General features: G+C 41.2%; 1 protein-coding gene across 1 annotated transcript; it reads right to left on the bottom strand.

The window, feature by feature from the left end:
* Positions 1–803: 803 nt before the first annotated feature.
* On the bottom strand, positions 804–12,505 carry LOC307070617 (B-cadherin-like). Its single transcript, XM_079729165.1, has 18 exons — positions 12,188–12,505; positions 11,467–11,578; positions 7,828–7,916; positions 7,531–7,746; positions 7,250–7,375; positions 6,958–7,104; positions 6,724–6,874; positions 5,694–5,866; positions 5,456–5,584; positions 4,563–4,748; positions 4,189–4,433; positions 3,886–4,028; positions 3,692–3,783; positions 3,469–3,601; positions 3,003–3,224; positions 2,171–2,301; positions 1,885–2,031; positions 804–1,544 (listed from the first exon to the last, which is right to left on the bottom strand). The coding sequence occupies exons 1-18, from the start codon at positions 12,236–12,238 to the stop codon at positions 1,332–1,334; spliced, it is 2,706 nt and encodes a 901-aa protein (XP_079585291.1). The 5' UTR covers positions 12,239–12,505; the 3' UTR covers positions 804–1,331.
* Positions 12,506–24,421: the final 11,916 nt, after the last annotated feature.

The raw sequence follows: 24,421 nt of genomic DNA on the forward strand, positions 1-24,421 counted from the left end.
CCGGGCGAACGGGAGAGTGCCAGGGAGAGAGTCCGCACCACATGGAGAGTGACGCGGGGGGAGTCCGCCCCACGGAGCGAGCGAAGCGGAGGGAGGAAGCACCAGGCCGGGCGAACGGCGAAGCAACACGGAGGGATTCCGCACAGCGCCGGGCAAGTGACACGGCGGGCATACTCGCTAGACCGGGAGAAGGGCGAAGCGACACGGAGGGATTCCGCACCACGCCGGCGATCTAGAGGCTCACGGAGACCCTAGCAGGAGTATACAGACTATTCATTCTTGAGAAATAAACGCCGACTGCGGCTTTAACCCTTGATTTCTGTGTGATTCCTGCCGGGTATCTGACAATCGGGGAAACGGGCTGCCACAGCCCATAAATATGACTTGTCTGATGATAATCTCTAAAATATTTGTTAGGATACACTGATTATCAGTCCACATCACGATTCAGCCGCCAAGCTTCTCGTCAAGCAGCTGCAGCAAACGTGGGTACAATGGAGATCAAGATAACATCTGAAGATTTGAAGGAAGTGAGTGGTGAACGGCACAAATGCTTTTTGGAACCCAGCCTATGTGTGCAACCATCAATACAGGCGGCCATTTCTGACACTGCATTAACTTAATAAATGTCCTTCAACAATTCCACACTGCTCTTCTTAAAAAATACTGAAACTGCCCTCAGCTCTACAAAACATGATTGTAGAAAGCTAAACAAATGACCAAGATTGCAATACTACACAAACACATTCATCCTTAACCTTAACTCGAAAAGTAGCACACAGAAGGTTTATGCAAAGACATCCTCCGATTAGCATAATATTTTTTTATTTCGGCTTGATCACACCAACAAACCTTGCAAGTAAATTTATTCAAAACATTCCCCGTAATGTCCCCTTTACTTTAGTCATCCTATCTACCTAGTTGAAATACATCCTAGGAAAAGGAATATATAAAACTCAAAATTGTATTTGCAAATTAAAAAAAGCTTTAAAAAAAAAAACAGTTCTTACAGCACATCATTGATGTCATTACTTAAAAAATGAAAAAAGTACAAGCTTCAATATAAAATGTTAAATCCAACTAAAGAGAAAAAAATAACATTTTCATCAACTTCCAAATATAAAATCAGTGCCAGCAAATAAGAATTGAAAAGAAAACACAGGATAGATCAAAAGTGTATCAAAGGTGCAGAATTATCTAGTTCATAGCTCAGATAAAATTATGTGCACCATTCTTTGTGATAGGTTGCCCTTCCATATACTTAAAGAATCTTGATTTTTTTTTGTATTTGCTTTGTCCAACAAGACCAGCCAAGCATACCGTTGAGGAATTTACAGCATATCATCCTCTCCTCCTCCGTACATGTCTGCTAGCTTCTTAAAGCGAGGACCCCATTCACCGAGGCAGTCGTAGTCCTGGTCCCCACTGCTTGAGGAGTTGAGGGACGACAGGGAGCCAGCATCAGAGCCTTTACCCTCGTCATCGAAGACAAGGAGGGAGTCATAGGGGGGTGCCAGCGGGTCGTTGTCTGCTGCCGTCAGGTTCTGAAGAGGGCATACAATATAATGGGGGTCATTGCATTATTACACAGATTATTAAACAGAGAGATCCCCATTTGCTTGACAAATAGAACAGTAGCATACAGTGGAGTGAAACTTTTTTTCCCCATTCACCATGACCAGCTATAAGATTGATATGACAAGTTAGCTAGAAGCATAGGAAAGGCCATAGGATTAGGGTGTAGACATTTTCTGTGAAACTCAAGTAAATTACACCAACTGATGCATTAAGTAACTTGCTTTGATGCAAGACGTCAGTGATTTTATAAAGCATTGTATTTGAAGAATCATCATGAAATGACACTTAAAATCACGATTGACTCACATCATCAATAAATTTGCCAATGTCTTCAGGATTGGCAGGCCGAGGTCGATACTCGGCTTTAGGCATGAAGCATGGCATGACGTCATTCCGGAAGACCTCAGGGCGGTTGTCCAGACCACGATGGAGCACACTCAGATCATAATAATCCTTAAAGAAAAAAATATAAGTCAAACCACAGCAGGTAAACTTAATAAATACAACAGAAGCAAAAACAGCCATCCTAAACAACAATTACATCACATTTAAACAAATTTCTTGATCAATTGAGCCAATATCAGGACCGTACCTGGTCGTCCTCTCCTCCCCCTTCTTCATCATAGTAGTAAATGTTGTCCCTGATGTCCTCATTTGGTAGTAAAGGCTCCTTTTGCTCTCCACCTCTGCGTCTAATGAATATTAGCAGCAGCAATACCAGCACTGCAGAGATAAAACAGTTGTCTTATGAGATCAGATAGGCAAGTTGCTGAATTTACTTTTCAGTCATTAATAGCATCCCAGTGCCATCATCCTTATTCAGCAAAGGATGTGTCTCGACATGTATAGCTATACATTAATATAACTGTAGCCCTGTCCACAGTATAACATCATTGTAAAAATTCATAACATTTAACCAATGTTGGTGCCAGAGCTGAAAAGGAAATTGCCATGAGAGCCAGCAAGTTATATTGTGGTCCAAAAGACACAAGTGCCTTCCTGTTGATTTGGTTAATACTTATGACTACAATGTCCCATTCTTTAAAAGGCAGCGAGGCAAAGAAACAAGAAAACCCCACCACATGCAGTCCCCTCCTCACCCTTGAAGCTTCCAGAAAGTTACTTAACCCTTTTAAGGAAAATTGAGGGCTGGCCTCATGGTGATTCAGTTGACCAAACTGAAGTACCCTGATGACTTGATGTTTATTAATATGATTGGAGTCCAAATAGACCAAAAAAAAATCATGGCACAATAGTAAAAGCGTATTTAGCTTTTGGCCGTTTTAAGAGGATGTCAGCAAGGTCAAATGTTGCCTTCTTTAAACAAAATAAATTTAAAAAAAAAGTAAAACAATAGCCAATTGAAATCACGAGTTGAAGGATGGGCCTTTTATGACAATGTCTTATTTAATAAACAAACTTACATAGCAGCAGCAGAACAGCTCCCAAAATTCCTAGGATGACCGGCAGACCAATGGCTCCCTCATTGATCCGACCTTTGCAGATCACTTCATTTCCTGTACAGTCACAAACTGTGGCCATGACAATGTTGTCTTGCTCTAGACCATGGTTGTCTGCCACTCTCAGGACTACATTGTAGTCTCCCAGGAGAAGGGGCCTGATTAATGTCAGGATTATCCCTGTTTCTAGATTAAACAAAGAGGGAAGGATGAGAAAAATAAGTCTAGACACCATCATTTTAATGATTTTTAAGCTGTGAACAGGGTCTGTCACATAAATATAATGGATAATGTTCAAATGTCAATCAATTTACAATAAGAGCTACTTCACATATCCATTAATCATGGTAGATTAACAGTTCACTATAATACCCCATACCATTACAATTATTCCAACATTTATGTCCCTGTAAAAAGTAGAAGTACAAACTTGTGTCATCCATTTTAGCAGTCCAGTTATTCTTGGACATGCCCATTAGGGATACAGTATAGGGTGCAGCAAAGTCTGGCCCATCGGCGTCCGTCACAGAGAGCAGCTGTGGGCTAGATTCCTTATTGCAAACCTAAAAAAGGTAGAGAAAAGATGTGCTTAATAACACACACACACACACACACACACACACACACACACACACACACACACACACACACACCTTAATGATGCGCTCATTGATTGAAGGGATGTTGTCGTTAACATCTTCTAGTTCAATTTCCAGGGTTCCTGTACCAGTGGCTGGGGAAACATCTTAAAAAGAAAAACAAATCAAATATATCATAAACCCTAAAATTAAATTGTACTTGCACCAATATTTCTTAAATATAATGAATCTTTAATATTCCTACATACCATCGTCATATGCCATTATCAGGGCAGTGTATTTGCCGTCTTGGACGTATTGGCTCTCTCTGTCCATGCCATTCTTCACTTTAATCAAACCCGTGTCCGGGTTCACACTGAGCCACCGCGCTGGGTCTTTCATAATCTTGTACCTGGATATACAGAGTGAAAAGTGACATGCAAATGCTTCATGATCTTATACCTGGGTATACAGAGTGAAAAGTGACATGCAAATGCTTCATGATCCAAAAAAAAAGTGGTTGTTTCAGAAATGGAAAGTAATCGTTAAATAAACAAACAATTTTAACTTACGAGACTTTCTGACTGCGTGCAGTGTCAGGGTCGGTTGCAGTAAACTGCACAATGTCACTGGCAATTGCGAGATCTTCCTTCTTCTTCACAACCTGAATGGATGGCCTAAACACAGGAGCCTCATTCACATCTTCTACAGAAACCACCACCGTGGCAGTAGCTGTCCGAAGGCGGCTGGCAAAGGGAATCTCGTTTTCAACGGCCACAAGCAGGGTGTAGGTCTGGGTCATCTCATAGTCCAGACCCTAAATAGAGGTTTTGATTAGTTCATTCAAATGTAGAGATTTTTATGAAATATTGGTACATTTAAACGTATTTTGTAGTATCGTGTACAGAACATTTTTCTTAAGCCACTACTCGAGATTCAACCCTACCTTTACAGTTGTAATGATTCCTTCTTGCTTGCCAGGTCCGGTTTCCACAGTGAATTGGCCATTCTTATCTCCAGCAACAATTTGAAACTTTGCATTCCAGGCTGGAGACTGACGCTCGTCCCCATCCGTTACAGACATCTTCACAACCAGCGCTCCCACTTTGTTTTCTGGGACACTGGCATTATACTGTGCATTTTTGACCAGAAAGAATGATAAAGGAAAATAAAATGTAAACATATAAACCATTAAATAATGATGCAATTCAATTTTGCCCAATATGTGGATTGGAACTGAATGGATAGCCTGGAATTGTCCAGTTTGCATAATCATCTTAGGGGTTAATTTGGGTTTGGGTCCGTCATTTTGGACTCATGAAGAGCTGTACTGGGGGTTCTATGGACTGCTAAAACCTGAACAGGGATCACGTCTATGAACAACACTTTAACGCCATTGTTTCTGCGTTTAGGTTTTCAGTTAACACCACTATAAATGGACCAGGGATTGTCCCAGTCGTTCCAGTCCACAACTCCCCCTAATTTCTGAACAATCAGGGCATTTTCTCTGATCCCCCTCAACAAAGATTTTTTCGGGAGAAACCCTGAATACTAGACATTCACATTACAAAGTCAATAAGCCTATTAGCCATGCGCTTTATCTTGGAGGGCACTGGGCAATGACAATTTACCATAACCCTTAGAATCGGAGCAAATTGTTTTCTCAAGCAAGACTTCAGCCTCAAAGCAGTTAATCCTTGAGTAAGTCTTACAAGAGGCGAGTCGAAGTCAAGTCAGAGTCTCCAAGCGGTTTGATACTGACACGTCACAAGCCAAAAATCAATAAAAGAAATGGGTCTGGTTCCGTAAAGAATGAAAGGTCTTCACACGTGTACTTGCCTGAGCCTTCTCAAAGGCCGGGGCGTTGTCGTTACTATCAGTAACTGTGAGGTGAACATGCCCTATAACAGTCAGGCCGTTTCCTTCCATGTCTGCAGCTTCTACTTCCAGAGTGTACATCGGGTATTTCTGCAGAAAAATATACAGATTTAAAGTCCATTTTCAATAAAATAATTGTGTATATGGAAACCTTTCTGCTTAAAATGACTGCCTTGGACAAATTAATATAAATCCGTACCTCTCTGTCGAGCCCTTGGCTTTTGACTCTGATGACTCCAGTAACAGGATTTATGTCAAACAATTCAGGAGTGGGAAACCTTGGCTCCTGGCTCAAAATTTTATAGCGGACAACAGCATTATAAGTCTCTGGGTCGTCCAGATCAGTGGCTTTGATTGTAATCACTTCAAAGTCTGCAAGGGAAAGACAGGGGAAAGCAGAAAGAATGGATTTACAAAACTATGAAGCGCTCCAGTTGTAGTCGGTGGTCACATCTAGAAAACAATGTGGATGTAGAGTAGGGCTGCAACGATAAGTCGATTAATCGATAAGTTCCGTTAGCACCACCCCCCCCCGACAATTAATCAATTCTAATTTTAATAAATCAATTGTTTAAATAATTTATCAAGTAAAAATAAGATTTGCTGCTTAATGCTTCAGTTCAATTTAAATATTTTGTACATGGATATTCATGTGAACTATAGCATAGCTCTTCTTGGCGGGTTGTCAGATAAAGCAAGCACATTTTATAGACTAAATTAATCCAAAAAAATAATTACAAAAATCTACTATGAAGATAAGCGTGTGTTGCAGAGATGGGCAAAAAATATAGGCTTTCAATCATAAGCTGCAGTGTTAATTTAAAATTCAAGTGCATTCAATGCATTCTGTTCCATGTTAATTCCAATAGTTACATTTTAAAAGCATTTAATTATTAAGTGGTGGTAATTAATTAATATGGGGTTGGCTTAGCTCAGGAGGTAGAGCATTTGTCTTGTAACCGAAAGGTTGCTAGTTCGATCCTCACATGATGTGTCCCTGAGCAAGACACTTAACCCTAATTTCTCCTGACGAGCTGGCTGTCGCCTTGCATGGTTGACTCTACCGTCGGTGTGCAAATGTGTGTATTAACCGATGTAAGTCGCTTTGGATAAAAGCGTCTGCTAAATGCCCTAATTGTAATTGTAATTTAGTCATCGGCGGGTTAATCTCAAATTGCAAGTCGACACATTCTATAGAAATGGTTTTGATTTCCTCTGTGTGGCATTACCTTTTGCTGAAACTTCTGCAACTTCTCCGACATAGGGTTCTTCGGTGAAGACTGGTTTGTTGTCATTGGCGTCGAGGACATTTACAATGATGGCCATGGCTGCCTCAGCCGGAGCGTTCACCATGCCCGCTACGTTGGCATGAGCGTCGAACTGCATAGATAAATATTGATTATTTTACATGCAAGGGTCGTGCATATTGACATATTTTAATTTGGCCAGCAGGTTTTCCCTACCATGTACTTATCTGTCTTCTCCCGGTCTAGGGGCTGGGTCACAAAAAGCTCGCCGCTGTTTCTATCGATAGTGAAGAGGCCCTCATTTGCTCCTGGACCCGTTATCTTGTACTCCATTCTTGACTCTTTATCTTTATCAGAACGAATCTAAAAGGAAGATAATACGTAAAAAACATTGTTACTCTGGTAAGACTGAATAGTAATTCAATACCTTTCACTTTGGATTTCGATATTGTTAAGTAAGAATCTTCACATGTAGTTCAAGTTAAAAAATAGCCTAACGTCATCTTACCTGAGCCACTCGTTTGGGGTAGGGCCCCCTATCATTCTCCAGAATGTTAAGAGCAGGGATAACCCAATCCCTCTTCTGCCTCTTAGAAAACTTAAGAAAGCGCAAAACTGGCAGGTTTTGAATAACCTAAAAAGAGTTCAAGGATTAATGTTGAATTTAAAATAGGAGGGATAGAATTGCAAAAAAAAAAAAGAGAATTAATGTTGAGAACTTGGCATGGCAAACAATGAAATACATCTCAGAAAATAAACTGTTTTTTATGACTGGGACCACAAAGATACCTCTGTCTTATTGGAAGGGTCCACATTTGCACTCTTTTGCAGTTCCTTTCCTGGATTCTGATGTGGCTGAATTTTCATGGGGTTATTTCCAGGGTGATGACGGCCATTGCCATGGAGTTGCACCCTGATTATTGTACTAAATTTTTGCCCATTAGAATTCAGCGAAGAGATGAGGAAGGCCCTTTTTTTTCCATGCATGGTAGTTTCTCTCGTCACCTTCACAAAATACCACATTAAGACACATTACATCCAAAACTAGGACAGAGGCTATATTTATAAATCGCAAAACACACTTACCATTAATGTTCCGTCCTGTGCCACATGGAAATGGCGGTCGCTGCTGCCGAATTTGAATCTTTTACGGGCCATGCAGTCATCAAAACCAACTGAAATGTCAGCACAATAGAAGTTAACCTTTATACACTGCGTCTGAATAAATCCTGAGTCAAAACACAAGAAATAGGAGCAATGGTGAGAAATTAGCACTGAACCAAATGCTGGTCTCTTTTTACTACTACTCTTCACCACCAACAATGTAAGGCACATTCTTTAGAACAGATGTCATAGGTAGATCGAAAATTTAGCTAGTAATAGTTTGCGCTGCTCAAATGAACAGCTATCTAATTTCCCAACGCAGTCAGAGACAAGGGATGATGAATCTGAAGCTGCTCTGCAGCTTCAAAGGGGGAAGTTAAGAATTTAACACATTTATTTTCAAACAGACACAGATAGGCTTCTTACAACACCCACACAGCCTGCTGACTACAAGCTATAGCCTAGTTTTCTAGTGGTTCCGTGTTGTGAGAAAAACTGAATTGGCCTCAGCTTTTAGGTTGTGTAACACAGACCCCCGGCTAAAATACCCATTTCCCGAGAGTTTTTCCACGCACCATTAGCCTAACCAAATGTGGCCTTCAAAACCACTCTAATTTAACGTCACATCGTTACATTAAAGATGTTAATTTATAATAAATGCTACATCTGGTCTGGATAAATGAAGTGTTTAATGCACAAGTAGGAAAAGTCCAGTGCACGCTAGGTGAAAAGGAACTCAACGCAATGACACGTAGAGAATCGTATAACAAGAAATGTAAATTAAAGATGGTTGTGTGTTGGGAGATATTTTAATAGTAATGAATGTTTCTTAGCGTTCTAGCCGAAAATTGCTAGTGTGAGCCCGCCAAACTGTATGAAAAAGTATACATATATACATATATATACACGTATATACACGTATATATACATATATATACATATATATACACGTATATACACGTATATATACATATATATACACGTATATACACGTATATATACACGTATATACACGTATATACACGTATATACACGTATATATACATATATATACACGTATATACACATATATATATATACGTATATATACATACATATACATACATACGTATATATACATACGTATACATATATATACACACACACACACACACACACACACACACACACACACACACACACACACACACACACACATATATATATATATATATATATTTTCAAAACCGTAGCCTTGCTATATAGCCATTGATGCCTCCTTTCTGTTGGTCAGTATTTGCTTAAAGGCTTAGACTAGATGACCAACAGTGGCTTGTTTTGGAGGCCTCTGGCGTCCAAAACAACTTATTGTAAACTTAAGTGAAAAGGGAAACAATTTTCTTTTCTTTCTAGTTCCTCCCTATATATAACTCCCTAGAGATAATTTAACAGCAAATATTCAATTGGTTTTTTAGGACTACTTGGCCACAAAAGTTGAAAGCATGAACGTGTCAAGCCACAGACATTCACATTCAAACTATTTTTAAATTTAGGGTGGTTTCCAGGGTTAGTAGCAGTCTTAAAAAATAAAAAATAACACTATAACAGAGTGTACAAAAGAAGCTGATGACAAAATGTACACACAAAGAACAGCAGATGCAAATCAATAATATTGCAAGCAACCATTAGTTATTCATGTTTCTGGAGGAACATCAATACTAATACATAATGAATTTAAAATTCCATTAGTGACCATGCATTATACCATTCTAGTGTTTGAGGAAACCGGTGCTGTGGTGGCGAGTCGAGTGGGTTCCCGTTACATTAAGATACATACAAGAACATGTAACAGATACATTTTAACGTTGACATTAGGGATAAGCCGATGGTCGATTATATCGACTATTGACAATAGATGGATTCAATCGTCAATTGTCTCAAGTTGCTGATGAAAAGGCGATTTTTTCTTTTCGTAATTGTTTTTTTATTGCCAGAAAAACAGCGCTGTGGTGTGCTGTGTTAGCTAATTATACAGCTTAAAAAGCCCCGCAAATTGTTATTGAAGTTAACTGGCACAGGTGGAAACACACTCTGTAGCGCTGACCTGACGTATTCACTCACTGCTACGAAAGGAGGGGCTCGAAACCTACCGGTCTGCTCGCAAGGTGAAATCACATCACACTCCACTGCATGTCACCCTGAAAAACTGATGGTCGCTCCTGTGTGTGAGTGTGAATGTGTGTGTGTGTGTGTAGACAATGGTGGAGCCATTGCGTGTGGTCTAAGCAGAGTTAACATGGACACTTCTATTCCGTTTAGAAATCTAATCGTGTACGTCCGTATGTCTCACGCACAACAGTTATGTTGGTCTGGATTTACATTAACATGATATGTAAGGGATACATTATATTATGCATTTTCCCGCTTATTATACGGCTCCTTGCCAAAACTAAACAATATCTTCACACGGTGTGTCTTTTTACAATTACAATTCGCAGTGTTGATCAGCAGAGAAATAGTCACATTCTTTAGATCAGATGTCATAGGTAGATCGAAAATTGAGCTAGTAATAGTTCGCGGGGTTAATAATAGCGGCGTTAATAGTTTGCAGGGTTAATAATAGCGGCGTCAACGTCGTTGATGCCGCTTAGCAACCGGACACGCTCGGGTTGATAAGTTACTGGGACATGGAATTCTATTCCGATCAGAGAATTGTATTCCGATTGAGGCGTATATATGATAATTTATTATTCAGATTGAGCTGTCCTTCCACTTCTCATCGGATCAAAAGTGTCCATAAACGTGGACACTTTTGAGTGTGTGTGTGCATGAACGTCCTCATGCTCTGGCGTCAAAGCAAATCAATGAGAGCAACTGAATACTATGACGGTAAGAAACGAAAACTGTGAAAAAAATTCTGAAAAAAGTATAAAAGATATCGAAATTTTGCTTAGGTATTATTGAAGATACAAGTGTGTAGATTTGTTCATTGGTTTGAAAAATAATTGATTACGATGTGTTGAATTGTCAGAGGTTGACCAGACAGCTTCAATGAAACCAACTGAAAGTAGTAGAAAGGAGTAGTTGCATCCGGCGTTACATGAAACGGTGATATCGACATTATTGATATTGATATTCAATAATTATTCAGTCTCATAACATTTCGATTCTCAGAGTTGTTGAGCAGGGGCGTAGCCAGGACGGGGGGGGGCGGCACTTGATTGTCAATGGGGGGGGGGGGGCTATTTTAAGTGCAATATTTATTCATTTATTTATTTATTTATTAATGTCAAAATATAACACTTTAAATAAGAATAATAGGTCAAAGTAAGATCAAACTAATAGTGCATATATTTCAGCTTTCTTTAGACCGTGTCCGTTGAGGATTTGTTAATTTTATTTTTTCAGACTGGCCACCCATGTGGCTACGCCCCTGTTGTTGAGCCATAAAACTAGCAATACACCACTCCCCTGTCTGTAGCTAAGTGCACTCAACGGGCACTACATTAGTCGTATGGAATTATTTCCAACTAAAGTATACTAGTTGACCTGGGTCTATATTTTAGGTAGGCCCTGGCCCAGCTATATACGTTTGCAGTATGTACTCAAGAATCATGACGGCATATAGAAAACCATTGTTACCTTTTCCAAGGACATGTCCGCTATGAAGATGTCTTCTGTCTACTTGGAAAAGGTTCGAATCCTTCTTGAAACCAGGCACACATTTTTGCCTTTCAGGAGTTGATGCCCAAGCCTGTAGAAGAAAAGACGCACACGTTCAGGGGAAAAAGTTATAGTGGAACATATCTATGATGGTTTGAGGAGAGATCATTGTAGCTGGATGGATGGATGGTCCAGGAGGCACACGATATTTCAACATTATATTTCAGCAATGTTTTTCAACATTTATGTTATGTGTTTCAACATATACGTATAGTATTTCAATTGTATCTAACTTAATGTATGTATGTCGTGTGTTTCAACATGTAGGCTCATAGGCCTGTACCGACGTGATGAGGTTTAGTTGGTTCCCAATGTTTTCACATATTCCACTGAAATGTCGATTAAGCTGTGATACAAAACTAGTTACACTAGAATACATGACTAGTTAAACTAGTATACACGACTACATTCGTTTGTAACGCAGATTCGCACTCAAAAAAACCGAAATAACAAAAAGGACTTCGAGGAAGTAGGAATATGGAAAATGCAATAGGCCTATAGGCCGAGGCTATATTATTTTAATGTTTATGAATTTAAAACTTAACAACTGGACAGCGTCAAATGTAAAAGTACGAAGTTGGGCGTAGGCCACACAGAAGAATGGCGTCGTGGAGCCCACACAAAAGTCAGGAAATCTCACCTGGGCGAAGACGAGGAGAAGTCCAACTCCCAGCCACAAAACCAGGCCCATTGGTGTTAAAAGATCCTGTGTTCAGAATTCAACTGAATTCAATCCAACTAAATCAATCCGTCGAGGAGGCTGCTCTTTGTTGGTTTAATTTCCTTGTGTTCGTAGCAGACGGTAGTATTTCGCCGACCGAAACAGCAGGACAAGTTGTTAAGCAGGTATGATCGGACAGTGACGTCACGTCCACAGGTGCGCAGATGCCGCCCCTTCTCGTCCGCCCTCCAAATATGGGCAACCGCAGGCTGGCCGTCACACGAAACCAGAACAGTCTGCTAGTGCAAACACGGAAAGAAATAAAAATAATTTGCAAAACCCTAGTGGGTATTTCGAATCCAGGTTGTATGTGCTATCTGATAGAGTAGAGTAGAGTCGGCGTCTAGTGTTAATAATAAGTCCATAATAAGCACACTGCCTCAACGTCGGCTGGGTTGTGCAACTTCCCCATCGAGAGCTCCTTTCTGGAAGTGCGTGAATCAATAGGCTCGGTCTCTCTCTCACCCACACGCACGCAACCACACAACTTAACTTGTAACTTGCTGTTAACGGTGGTGTACGGATACATTTTTCTATATTTAGCACAATCCCACAGGTAGATCAAAGACGTGTTAACTTCTGGTAAATATTAGAAGGACGGTTTCTCTTCTGTTTATTCATTTTGATCTTATCATCTTTCTGCGTTTCTCATTGATCACATGTCACACCAGTCGAGTCATATCCTGCATTGTCACTGCCTAGTTCATCATCAATGAAAACAACAAGCCTTTCGTTTCACAAAGTCCTGCCACTTTTTAAAAAGATCTTAAACATATATTGAAATAGGCAGGCCTATATAGTAGGTGTATCAATATTAAAAGTGTATATTTGGTTAGCTTAATCGGTTAAAGGTGGTGAGGTTTCCAATTATGCTAGACTGGTTAAATGAAGGTGTTAGAAATGGTTGTATTAAGACTATTGTGGATAGAAGAGACACGCTGCATTACCATTAAGCGTTTACAGAAAATAACTAAAGTGTATTCATGAAATGAGCTATGACATTGGCGACCGATTTCAGAAAGTAATAGGCTATGAATACTATCAAAAACATGCAATAACATGGGACAATGTCAAGAAACCATTTGTCCCGAATCCCTACCTTAAATCGCATTCAAGCAGAACATTTATTTATAGAGCATAATTTATGAAAAATATTGTTAAAATGAACAAAGTCATCTCTGTGCTCTTACAAAAAGATCGGCAACTGATTTTTCTCCAATAGTTTAATCTGCTATAGAGGATTCTCGGTCCCATTTCAAAAGTTTGGTGATTATATGTTTCAACTTGTCTTTCTGCAGAGTCCGCACTGGGACAGAGAAACAAGTCGTATCCAAACTGGTTTCGGGGCCTCGCTGTTGATCTGTTTCGAGGGGGCTTCCCCTGAGAAACATAGACGACCCGACTCATCGACCTCATTATGACGTCACAGCGCTGGCTGGAGACCAAACAGGGCAACCATTATCCAACTCCGTCATCTTGCTGTGTTGTTGGGCGCTGAAATGTGACAGAATGTTCTCCTTTAGATTTTCCCGAACCAGGGTGTCATACAATGTCTTTTGTTTAAGTGTTTATTTTATGATTTGTAAGATGACCCAAATTCTGAAAGCAGCTCTTGTGTCATTGCAATTGCATGCGTGTCTGAAAAATAAAGACGCATGTAATTGTAATTTTTAGAGGAATTTTTTTTTTTTAGAAAAAAAGCAGTATAGAAAATAAAGTATGAGCTTTTATGTGATTGTGTTTCTAATATTCAGACACAATTTCTGTTTGAGTGTTAAAGGGGAACTTTTTTGGCTTAATTTACCTTAATATAACAGGTTGAGTCATTGTGATGGTTCTATAACCCTTTATGGGTCGATTGGTCGCTGTTTCGACTCCCTCTAGCGCATCTTGGCGGACAAAGGGAATATGCAAGTTTCTGCCGGCGATCCGCCGCCCACTCTCGCAGGAGTCTCGGATCTCTCATCATGGATCAGCCGACTAAAAAGAGACAGAGAAACCCAATGTCGGAGAAACGAAAGAAGAGAAAAGGGAGACTGACCGACAGAGAGGCTTCAGACACAAGTAAACGTTGGGCGAGCTTCTCAGGAATAGTGTGAACTGAAAGAAAAAGAAGACTGCAAATCGGATGCCGACTTGCCATGGCCGTGTTGCTCATGAAATTGTAAGTACCCTTGGGTGAACTTTGTCCTCTTTGTATTGTGGCTTCTTGATGTTGATAGTCTCTGTAAAAATGTGTTTGCTCCACCGTTTTGTTGCGAGCCCTGTATGTTCTAGCTTGCTTGCTGGGGTGTTAGCGTACTTGCTACCAAACACCTTTGTTTCCATGGTTGCTTTGCTGTTCGTCTGTCTAGTCCCCCAGATACAGGCTAAATCCCTAAATCCAAGTTCTTGTTGATTTAGATCACTAGACCGCTATTCGAATGCCTGAGATTTTTCTAAGAGTGTATAGCCTATATCATGTGATATGTCCGGCTGGCCATATAATGCAGTACCCTGCACGAGAGCTGGTTGCCATACAGGTGGATGCCTGGAAAAGGCTGCATGAGGTCACGGCGCAGTGGGAAGGCCTCATCTGCAACAAAGACAAATGGCTGTGGTCCCAAATGCTCAGCACCTGGCAGCAGAGCATCCTGTGGCAGGCCAAGGTTCCCGCAGCGCCCTGACAAAGCTGCAGTTGGCCAACACACCGCCGTCGCTGGTCCTCCCGTAGCTACCAACATCCAGCACTCTGAAGCAGTACTCAGAATCCACCACAGCCAAGAGCACAATGGAGTAGGTTCCCTTATAGTTATAATACAGGGACCCTGAGCTGTCTGGGGCCGTGATCACCACGTGCTTCCCATCTATGGATCCCAGGCAGTTGGCGAAGGCCCACCGGCGATCGAAGCCCTCCGCGATGCTCCTCCAGTCCTCTGTGGTGGGCACTGGCATGTACTCCTGCACCAAGGCATCCCAGATGACCCTGGCGACCTGGGTCACGATGCCCGCCATGGTGCTCACGCCCACACGATAACTGTAAGCTATGCTGCGGTAGGAGTCCCCTGTGGCAAGGAACCGCAGACAAATGGCCAAGCGCTCAGCGGGAGGTATCGGGCGACGGTTATTCATTGCCTGCATGGATATCAGCGGCCCCACTTTCGACAGCAAATTGTCGAACTGCTCCATATCCAGCCTGAAATAGCGCTGGAACCTAGCGCCATCTAGCCGCAACTCCTGCACCAGCCGATGAAGCTCGCCGTGCTGCTCACATCTCTGGAGAATTTCGTGCACCCAAATGAGACAAGGCCGACGACGTCTTCGCAGGTAGAACACAGCAGCAGCAATAGCAACAATATCCTGGTCTTCCATATTGACTTGAATATAGGGACCGCAGGTAGGCTATTTATAGAACATAATTTGAGCGCTAGAACGCTAATTTCAGAGCGGGAACACTTTTTTATAGCGGGAATGCAATTCATTTGCATTCCCGTACACTCTCTGTAAAATTGATCTAACCAATTGCAGATAGGCCACATAGGGTGACCAGACGTCCCGGTTTTGCCAGGACCGTCACGATTTTGAGTTGCCTGTCCCGAGCTCAAATGCCCCACCAAGCACTATCCCCTTTTGTCCGTGATTGCATAGCCAACGTGGTCTTATTATAGCCCGAACATTAACTAAAAAACACATAGAAAACAAAAGCATCCAGCATATGATTTCATCAATGTATGAGGGCATACGCAATCCGCAATACACAACAGGGATGGTCACACATGGAATGCTGATGGAAACCAGAGGACGAGCGGTGGTGGAGATGTGCACGCATTTCGGAAGCAGGGAGATACTGCACAAAAACCTATTTCTAATTTGTCAGTTTACCGTGTGTCTGCCTGGCACAAATGCTCCCGTTGAGCGGATCTTTTCCATAATAAACAATACCACACACACACACACACACACACACACACACACACACACACACACACACACACACACACACACGATAGCGATCAACTAAGCTATAATCTAGCATACAAGCAATCGCTCCATTAATTAGTTATTCAGTGTTTCATGTATTTAAGCTTATTATTCTTTTTCTATTGACCAAACTTATGACTATCTTGTGTTTTTGTGGCTCGGCATCAGCAGCAGCACTTGCCTCAACTACGAGCATGCAGGCAAAAAGCGCAGCTCCTTTTAAATGGAAAAGCAAGAGCGATATGAGCTGTAAATATTTTGGTCAGCGTTGCGTTTTGAGCTATTCGGCGATTTTGCATCTTTTACAGCTTTTGGTGTGAACGCACAGTTACAATACGTGAACCTCCATTATAGCTTTAGCCATGTTATACCTTTGGTGTAGTTGCCCGCTTGTAAACATGTTTGCAAAAAGATTGCTTTGTATTTTTTCTTAGTTACAAGCGTTGGCAAACAGCATTGTTATGAGGCTTGATGACCCAAGACGGCTCGGCCTGCCTGCCCCGGTACAGCCACCACCCAAATCCGAACTTGTGCGGGTAAGTGTCACGAGGAAATCCAGAGAACCCACAAGAAGATATTACACAATAGCCGTAAGGCAAAAAACAAAGAACTGTCACTTGCATATCTTTCAATATCCAAAATAAAGATTTTTTTAACCAAATTGTGTATTATTGAACCAACGAAAGAAAGGTCGTGCAAACATCTATTTAAAAAAATGGAAACATTTTAAAACCATATTCAGTAATATTTATTAACAATGTTTATTTGCAAGCATTTACACGTAAACATTTATAGGCATAGTGTCCCTATTCTTTCAGACACTGTGTTATGTTGCAAGTAGTATAATAAAGCACAGGAGACCAACATACGTTCAAGTGTAAGCAAGAGTAGAAAGCAGTTCATCCATATGTGGTAGAGGATGACTGTCCACCACTATGGCTTTATTTGGTTCTCTGAGGTCAACACACATTCTTATGCCACCTGTTTTCTTATGAGTCCCGATGGGTAAAACCCAGGGTGATGCGACAATCCGTTCAATCACCCCAGCAGAGAGCAATCTATTCAATTAATCAGACACATCAGATCGGACAGCAAAGGGCAGACGTTGTAGCTTTTGGCAAACAGGTATGGCAGACTCAGAGAACTTAACTTTATACATGAAACTTTTCACACAACCCACTGTTGGAGCTTGCGCTTCGGCTTTGGAGAGCTGCATGACTGGGCTGGAGGCAGGAGGGTTGCAGGCAGGTGAGACAGAAAGCACCTTGTTACCTTCAATACGCAGCTTAAGTGCAGTTATCAAATCCATGCACATTAGCGGAGTCCCAGTCTCTGTTACATAAAAGTTCACTTAACAGTACTCACTGTTCCTCACCACTGTAGCAGTCATGCGTCCCAGCACTTTGAATGGAGTTTGGGAGTGTGTCACAAGACGAGCTGCAGGCGGCTGTAGAGGCACTCCCTCTAAGTATTCCTCCACTATGCATTTTGGCAAGACTGACACTGAGGCTCCCGTATCCACTGTAAGTTTAACTGTCTTTTGCAATGTCCCAGCACGAATGTCCACAGTGCAATGTAGTTTTGCTGGTGACTCTGACTGTTGCAGCAATAGCAGAGTATATTCCGGTGTTTTCGCTTGACGCACGTTATGAGTCTGTGCAGCAGACCTACACACGCACGCAAAATGTCCCTTCTTGTTTCAGGTTCTACACATGACTTTAATCGCGGGGCATTCCGGTGCATTGCCCAAACGCTCGTCGGATCCACAACGAAAACATGAGCGGGAATTTGTAGCAGGAGTGTAACTGGCAGTAGAATGGCTTGCAGATGAGCCTGAACGTGCATTCTTGTATGGCTGTCTACTCTTCCCTTTTCCTTGAACTTGGACTGCATGTACAGGCAAGCTACTTTTAATACTAGTCATGCACTTCGCTTGTTCTCCAGCTGACTCCATCTGACTAGCAATAGTGGTAGCCTGCTCCAGTTAGAGATGGGCGATATGGCTTAAAATCCATATTGCGATATACATTGCAGCATCTTGCGATAACGATATATATCACGATATAAAATCATAAAATAACTGTTTCAAAACAGGTTACATAGACTCTAAGGAAAGCCAAACTGCTAAATGTATTTAAAAAAAGGAGAAATATAGCATGTCATTTCGAGAACATTTATTGTGAAACACTGTAATCATTCAACATAATGTTGCAGATAAATAAAATTAGTATTGGGTTTCTTTCCTTAAGTGCAAACCATTCTAAAAGGCACTACACTTAGTTTAAGTCCTTGGTTCTTAAATGCCACCCAAGATGCAGAGAACAGGAAAAACTGGTGTCTTTTTAGATAAGGAACAGACACTGACAATTAGGGATGGGCATGATTAATTGATGATCGATCATTGATTGTTAAGATTTTTGTCGATTACGTGATATTTCTTATCGATCAAAAGGAGGTTGACCCAGCCGGAGAGGTGGTCTCGGAGACGTTGCTCAACATGGAGCAAAGAGGAGACGGAACGTCTATTGGATATTTGGGTCCGATATCCAAAAGACTTTCCGTCTCCTCTTTGCTCCATGTTGAGCCACCACCCGACGGTCCGACAAAAGAAAGTAAAAAGTATGCTGGAAAACATAACTTAAAAATGCCGATGCATTTAACACATTCCGAGTCAGGATGAGGGAGAAGGAGTTGGATCGCTCCGCAGATCACTGTTTGTCACGCTGGATATCCATGATTGTTTACTTTCACTGGTGCTCCCCCCCCCCCCCAGACCTTTTTGTCCAATGATTTAACGTTCTTTGCACACATGCAGGTTTGTTGACAAATTCTGGCACTGTTGCGAAAATTGCAATGTGAAATGGAACCGCACCAAACCAAAAGTTAAACATTGTATTTTGCGTCATCAACATGCATTATCGCGATAGAGCGATAGAATTAAAATCTATCGTAGGCCATTTTTTTTTATCGTTTATATCGTATATCGTTTATATCGCGCATTACTAGCTCCAGTGTTAACTTTTCTTTTATCAACAGTCTTTCTCGGATACGTGGATTTGCAACATGTTCCACTAGTTGGTCACGTATCATGTCATCACAGCTAGCAAATTCACAAGTAGCAACTGACCTTTGCAAAGCAGTCACGTACTGAATCGATTCATCAGCTAGCTGGACTCCTTTTCTAAATGTGTGTCGTCTGACGACAGCGTTTACCTTTGGCGTGAAGTAGCCATGCAGGGCAGCTATCGCAGTTGCCAATGTAGCACCAGTCTCCAGCAATGTGCAAAATCCCTCTGTTCCTAAACAGTGAAGCAAAAGGGCACGTTGTCTTGCCTCAGTCCATTGTAGTCCATCCTAGGGCTGGGCGATATTGCAAAAAATATTATCACGATTATTTTTTCGATATCGATATTAATCACGATATACAATGTATATATATATATGTATATATATATATATATATATATTTATTTATATTTTTTGACAGGTGAAAGACATAACATTAGGTGAGGGACAGAATGAGACAGAACGGACGTGACAAAAACATACAGGAGGTCGTTTCATATTCTTACATTGTTGTTGAAAGGCTGTTTGTGTGTGTGTGTGTGTGTGTGTGTGTGTGTGATATAATTTGATACTGCTGAAGCCTGAAGAAACCAGAGTGTTCATTAGTTCAACCATACACTTGTTTATTATCATGCTTCTTTTTGATGTTTATCATACGATACAACTGCCGCAAAAGACGACACGATAGACTGCTGTTTTGGAACAGCCCCGCTCGCGCTGCTGACAGCTGCGGTAGGACGGCGGGCAAAACTTGTTGTTGCGTGCATTTTCATACTTTCTATGTAGTCGCTCGGATGGTATGTTTTCAGATGTTGAAATAAATTAGTTGTGTTTCCCAATCGTGCTGGCATCGACCGACGGCATAATTTACAGACGGTCTCATCTTGTGCTTCATCAGTTTTGAGATAGCCAAACCACTTCCATATAATGACGTCTTGTAACCTTTTTTATCGACTACTTCACCCTCCGTTGTTCCACTCATTTTTATTCGTCTTTCCTTACCGCGGTGTTGGAACGGAAGCTCAAACATGCACCAGGGAATGGGCGTGTACTTAGACATTAACCACAAAACTGCGATCTGACTATTTTGTTTATTTCTGCTGTGTGATTGGCTGTTAGGTAAATCCATATCAGAACTGTTTTTATTGATTTATTTTATTTTTTAAACTTTTTTTTTATATCGAGCATTCATGTCTAATGCTCATCGTCGTAATCAACGTGAGTTTTATCGCGATTAATAATCGTAATCGAGTTATCGCGCAGCCCTAATCCATCCACGTCGATGACCAACTAGTAGTTCTTGAATATTTGTTCCCAAACCTTGAAAGGAACGGCTGGCTCCCCCGGCGCAGGCAGAGATACAATCCGGGAAAGGCGCCGTAGCAGTCATGTTGAAAAATTAAAATGTAGAAAAAGAAAATCTGTAGTGCAAAAGTAACGTGAATAAGATCCTCGTCGACAATTTGTTATGCTGCAAGTAGTATAATGAAGCACAGGAGACTGACATACGTTCAAGTGTAAGTATATTGAGTAAGTCCAAGGTTGTAAGCACACAGCACAGTACTGTAGGTCTAGCTCCCTAGACTATCTCTACACGTGGGGCGTGCTATCACGATGGTGGCCCTCCATCGTGATGACACGCCAGTCACCCATCACGACGGACTATGGTATCGTCCATCGGCACAACCCTAGTAGGCAGTGCATTTTTTTTTTCATTACCTCTAACCCCACAGATGCGCCATCATGTAAACAAACCGGGCTCTCCCGAGGAAAGCTAGAGGTTGTATTGATGTTGAATGTTACATTTCCTTGATCAAGTTTTTTTAAAATTAATTTTGAATGTTACATTTTCTACCTTGAATCCCAAATAAATTGTTGACAGTTCTAAATGAAAGCCGGAGACTCCATCATTAAATGTATTCGTTTTCGTGGTTATTCAGCTTCTTCTTCTCTTCTGGAAAAACACGACCGCATTGCATTGTGATATACGGGAGTAACATGAAGGGAACGTTGTATGTACACTCAAATTTTGGGTATTTTAAGTGCACTATATAATGCATGAAATTAACCACTGAGAATTCGAACACCACTACAAAATGGCGAGCACCCTATATAGTGCACTATATCCGTTATAGGGAACGATTTCGAACACAGCTACTGTCGTAACAACTCGTTGATGACCGTTCCCCTTCCACTTCTACGCTAGCCATGTGTATTTTTTTCAAGGCCGGGGAATGCGTGGAGCCATGTCCGAGGTAGATGTTCATGAAGAGTAGACAAGGTTATACATTTTGAAAGGGTGTGTGTGTTACAATAAACCCATCCTTTTTTTATAGTTGACGGGGAGATGTTAAATCTTAGATTAGAATTGTCTTATCTTTGGTTGTTGAACAGAACGATCAGTGTAAGAGTGTTGGCGAACATAGTACATAACGATAGCATGAACAATTTGCACAGCAATCGTACATTTATGTATCTGCTCAAGTACGTCACTTGTGTACGGAATTACAGGGAAATGAATTCAGAGATCGAGACGGTTTGCTGTCACTCGTCCCCGCAGGAGAGTTGTCATAGGCAGATGCTGTGTCTGGAAGAATAGGGACACATTTATGTTTACGTGTAAATGCTTGCAAATAAACATTGTTAATAAATATTAGTGTATATGGTTTGAAATTTTTCCAATTTTTTAAATAACATGTTTTCACCACCTTTCTTTCATTGGTTCAAATAATACACACTTTGGTTATAAAAATATTTATTTTGGATATTGAAAGAAATTCAAGTGACAGTTCTTCATGGTTTGTTTTTTGCCTTACGGCTATTATGTAACATCTTCTTGAGGGTTTTCTGGATTTCCTCGTGACACATGTACCCGCACAAGTTCGGATTTGGGTGGTGGCTGTACCGGGGCAGGCAGGCCGAGCCATCTTGGGTCATCAAGCCTCATAGCAATGCTGTTTGCCAACGCTTTTAACTAGGAAAAAATACAAAGCAATCTTTTTACAAACATGTTTACAAATGGGGAACTACACCAAAGGTATAACATGGCTAAAGCTATAATGGAGGTTCAAGTATCGTAACAGTTCTGTTCACATATCGTAACAGTTCTGTTACCGACGAAAGTGTTTTAACATGATATGTGCTAACTAGCAGCTCTCGTGCAGGTTACTGCATTATATGGCCAGCCGGACATATCAGATGATATAGGCTATATCATGTGTAAAAAAACAGTCGGGCAAACACATTTTTACAGAGACTATCAACATCAAGAAGCCACAATACAAAGAGGACAAAGTTCACCCAAGGGTAATTACAATTTCAAGCGCAACACGGCCATGGCAAGTCGGCATCTGGTTTGCAGTCTTCTTCTTCTTTCAGTTCACGCTATTCCTGAGAAAATCGCCCAACGTTTACTCGTGTCTGGCCTCTGTCAGTCAGTCTCCCTTTTCTCTTCTTCTGTTACTCCGACATTGGGTTTCTCTGTCTCTTTTTAGTCATCTGATCCATGATGAATGTAACAATCCCTTCGCTACTTTTGTTTATATCGAGCCGGTTCCGTGTTTGTGGGTCTGTAGTGCTGTAAAGCAATTTCGGTGCTTCGCGAGACTCTCGTGAGAGTGGGCGGCGAGTCGCCGGCAGAAACGTGTATATTCCCTTTTTCCGCCAAGATGCGCTAGGGGGAGTCGAAACAGCGACCATTTGACCAATAAAGGGTTATAGAAACATCACAATGACTCTGAACCTGTTATATTATGGTAAATTAAACCAAAAAAGTTCCGTAGTTCCCCTTTAACCGATGTAAGTCGCTTTGGATAAAAGCGTCTGCTAAATGCGCAAATTGCAATTGTAATTGTAGTCTCTTATACAGTTAAACTAAATACCTTGCAAGGATTGCTCTGTAAATTAAATTGAGAATATAATTGATGCATATGCATGCTATCTTAAATACGGCAGCCTTTGCCAGAGACGTGACGTGTTAAGTTTTCCACAATCTGATCGCATTTCTCGAGCCGGATTACACACTGCCATGTCGCCAAACTAGGACTGTGCGGCTGGAGAAACTGTAAAGCGAAGCAGCAGCCTGCCTCTGTGAGATGCTTGGAAAGTGTTGATTACGGAGTCATCTGTGACCGTGACTTTTTTGCCGACTGGGTTGTGCAATCCTGCAGACTCGCTCAATACTAGAGAGGCACACTGCGGGAAACATGAATTTATGTTTCCAAATATTTATTTGAAAAAACTAAAAAATCTGTTTTAGTGTTCAATTAAATGGTTTTATATCTTAAACAAATTCCGTTGCAAAGAGGCGCGCAGGATCAATATCCTACTTAAAAAGAGTTAATTGGCCAACGCTGACACATTTTGCAGATTGTAAATTGACATGAGATATTGTAAACGTTCACAATCCTGCTCTGTGATATTTATAATTCTATTAACTTGTGTGTGGCGCACACGCATGTGGTCATGCATGGTAATCGTTTTTTCCTCTCTGCTTGCTTCTCAGATGTGCCAAATTTCGGGCGTGGTTTGTTGGCCCATCTTTTCAGTGCGTCAACAAAAATTAAGAGGTACCGAATCTTTAACCTTTAAAAATTAACCACTAGGGCCACCCCGCTGGCCCCCCCGAGTCTGAAACATAAAATTAAAGAATGCTGAACGGAAATGGTCTAAAGAAAGCTGAAATATATGCACTATTAGTTTGATCTATCTTTGACTTATTATTCTTATTTAAAGTGTTATAATTTGACATTATGAATAAATATTGCACTTAAAATAGCAAAAAAAAATAGCAATACCAAATATAAGACTGGCCCGAGTTGGCCACCACAGTAATAATGTCCTGGATACGCCCCTGCTGGTGGGTGGAGTTTCCACGCTACCAGTATGAATAGACAACCACACAACACAGAGCATTTCACAGTCAATGGTGATTTATTTAAGGGGTATTTACATCCGCTTGCCTCGTTAAGGGAGGAAATCCATGTAAGGCTTTGGGTTGGAGCCAGCGGTCTTCACTTATCTTCAATTAGCATTCCCCCAACCCCTCCCTGCCGTCCCACTAAGCTCCGCCCGGGACGAGGGGTGTTCCAGCTTCCTAGAGCCTCCCTACTGGAGAGGGCATGGGTG

The sequence above is a fragment of the Pollachius pollachius genome, assembly GCF_949987615.1.
Source record: "Pollachius pollachius genome assembly, chromosome: 2".
In the NCBI taxonomy this organism is placed as follows: domain Eukaryota; kingdom Metazoa; phylum Chordata; class Actinopteri; order Gadiformes; family Gadidae; genus Pollachius; species Pollachius pollachius.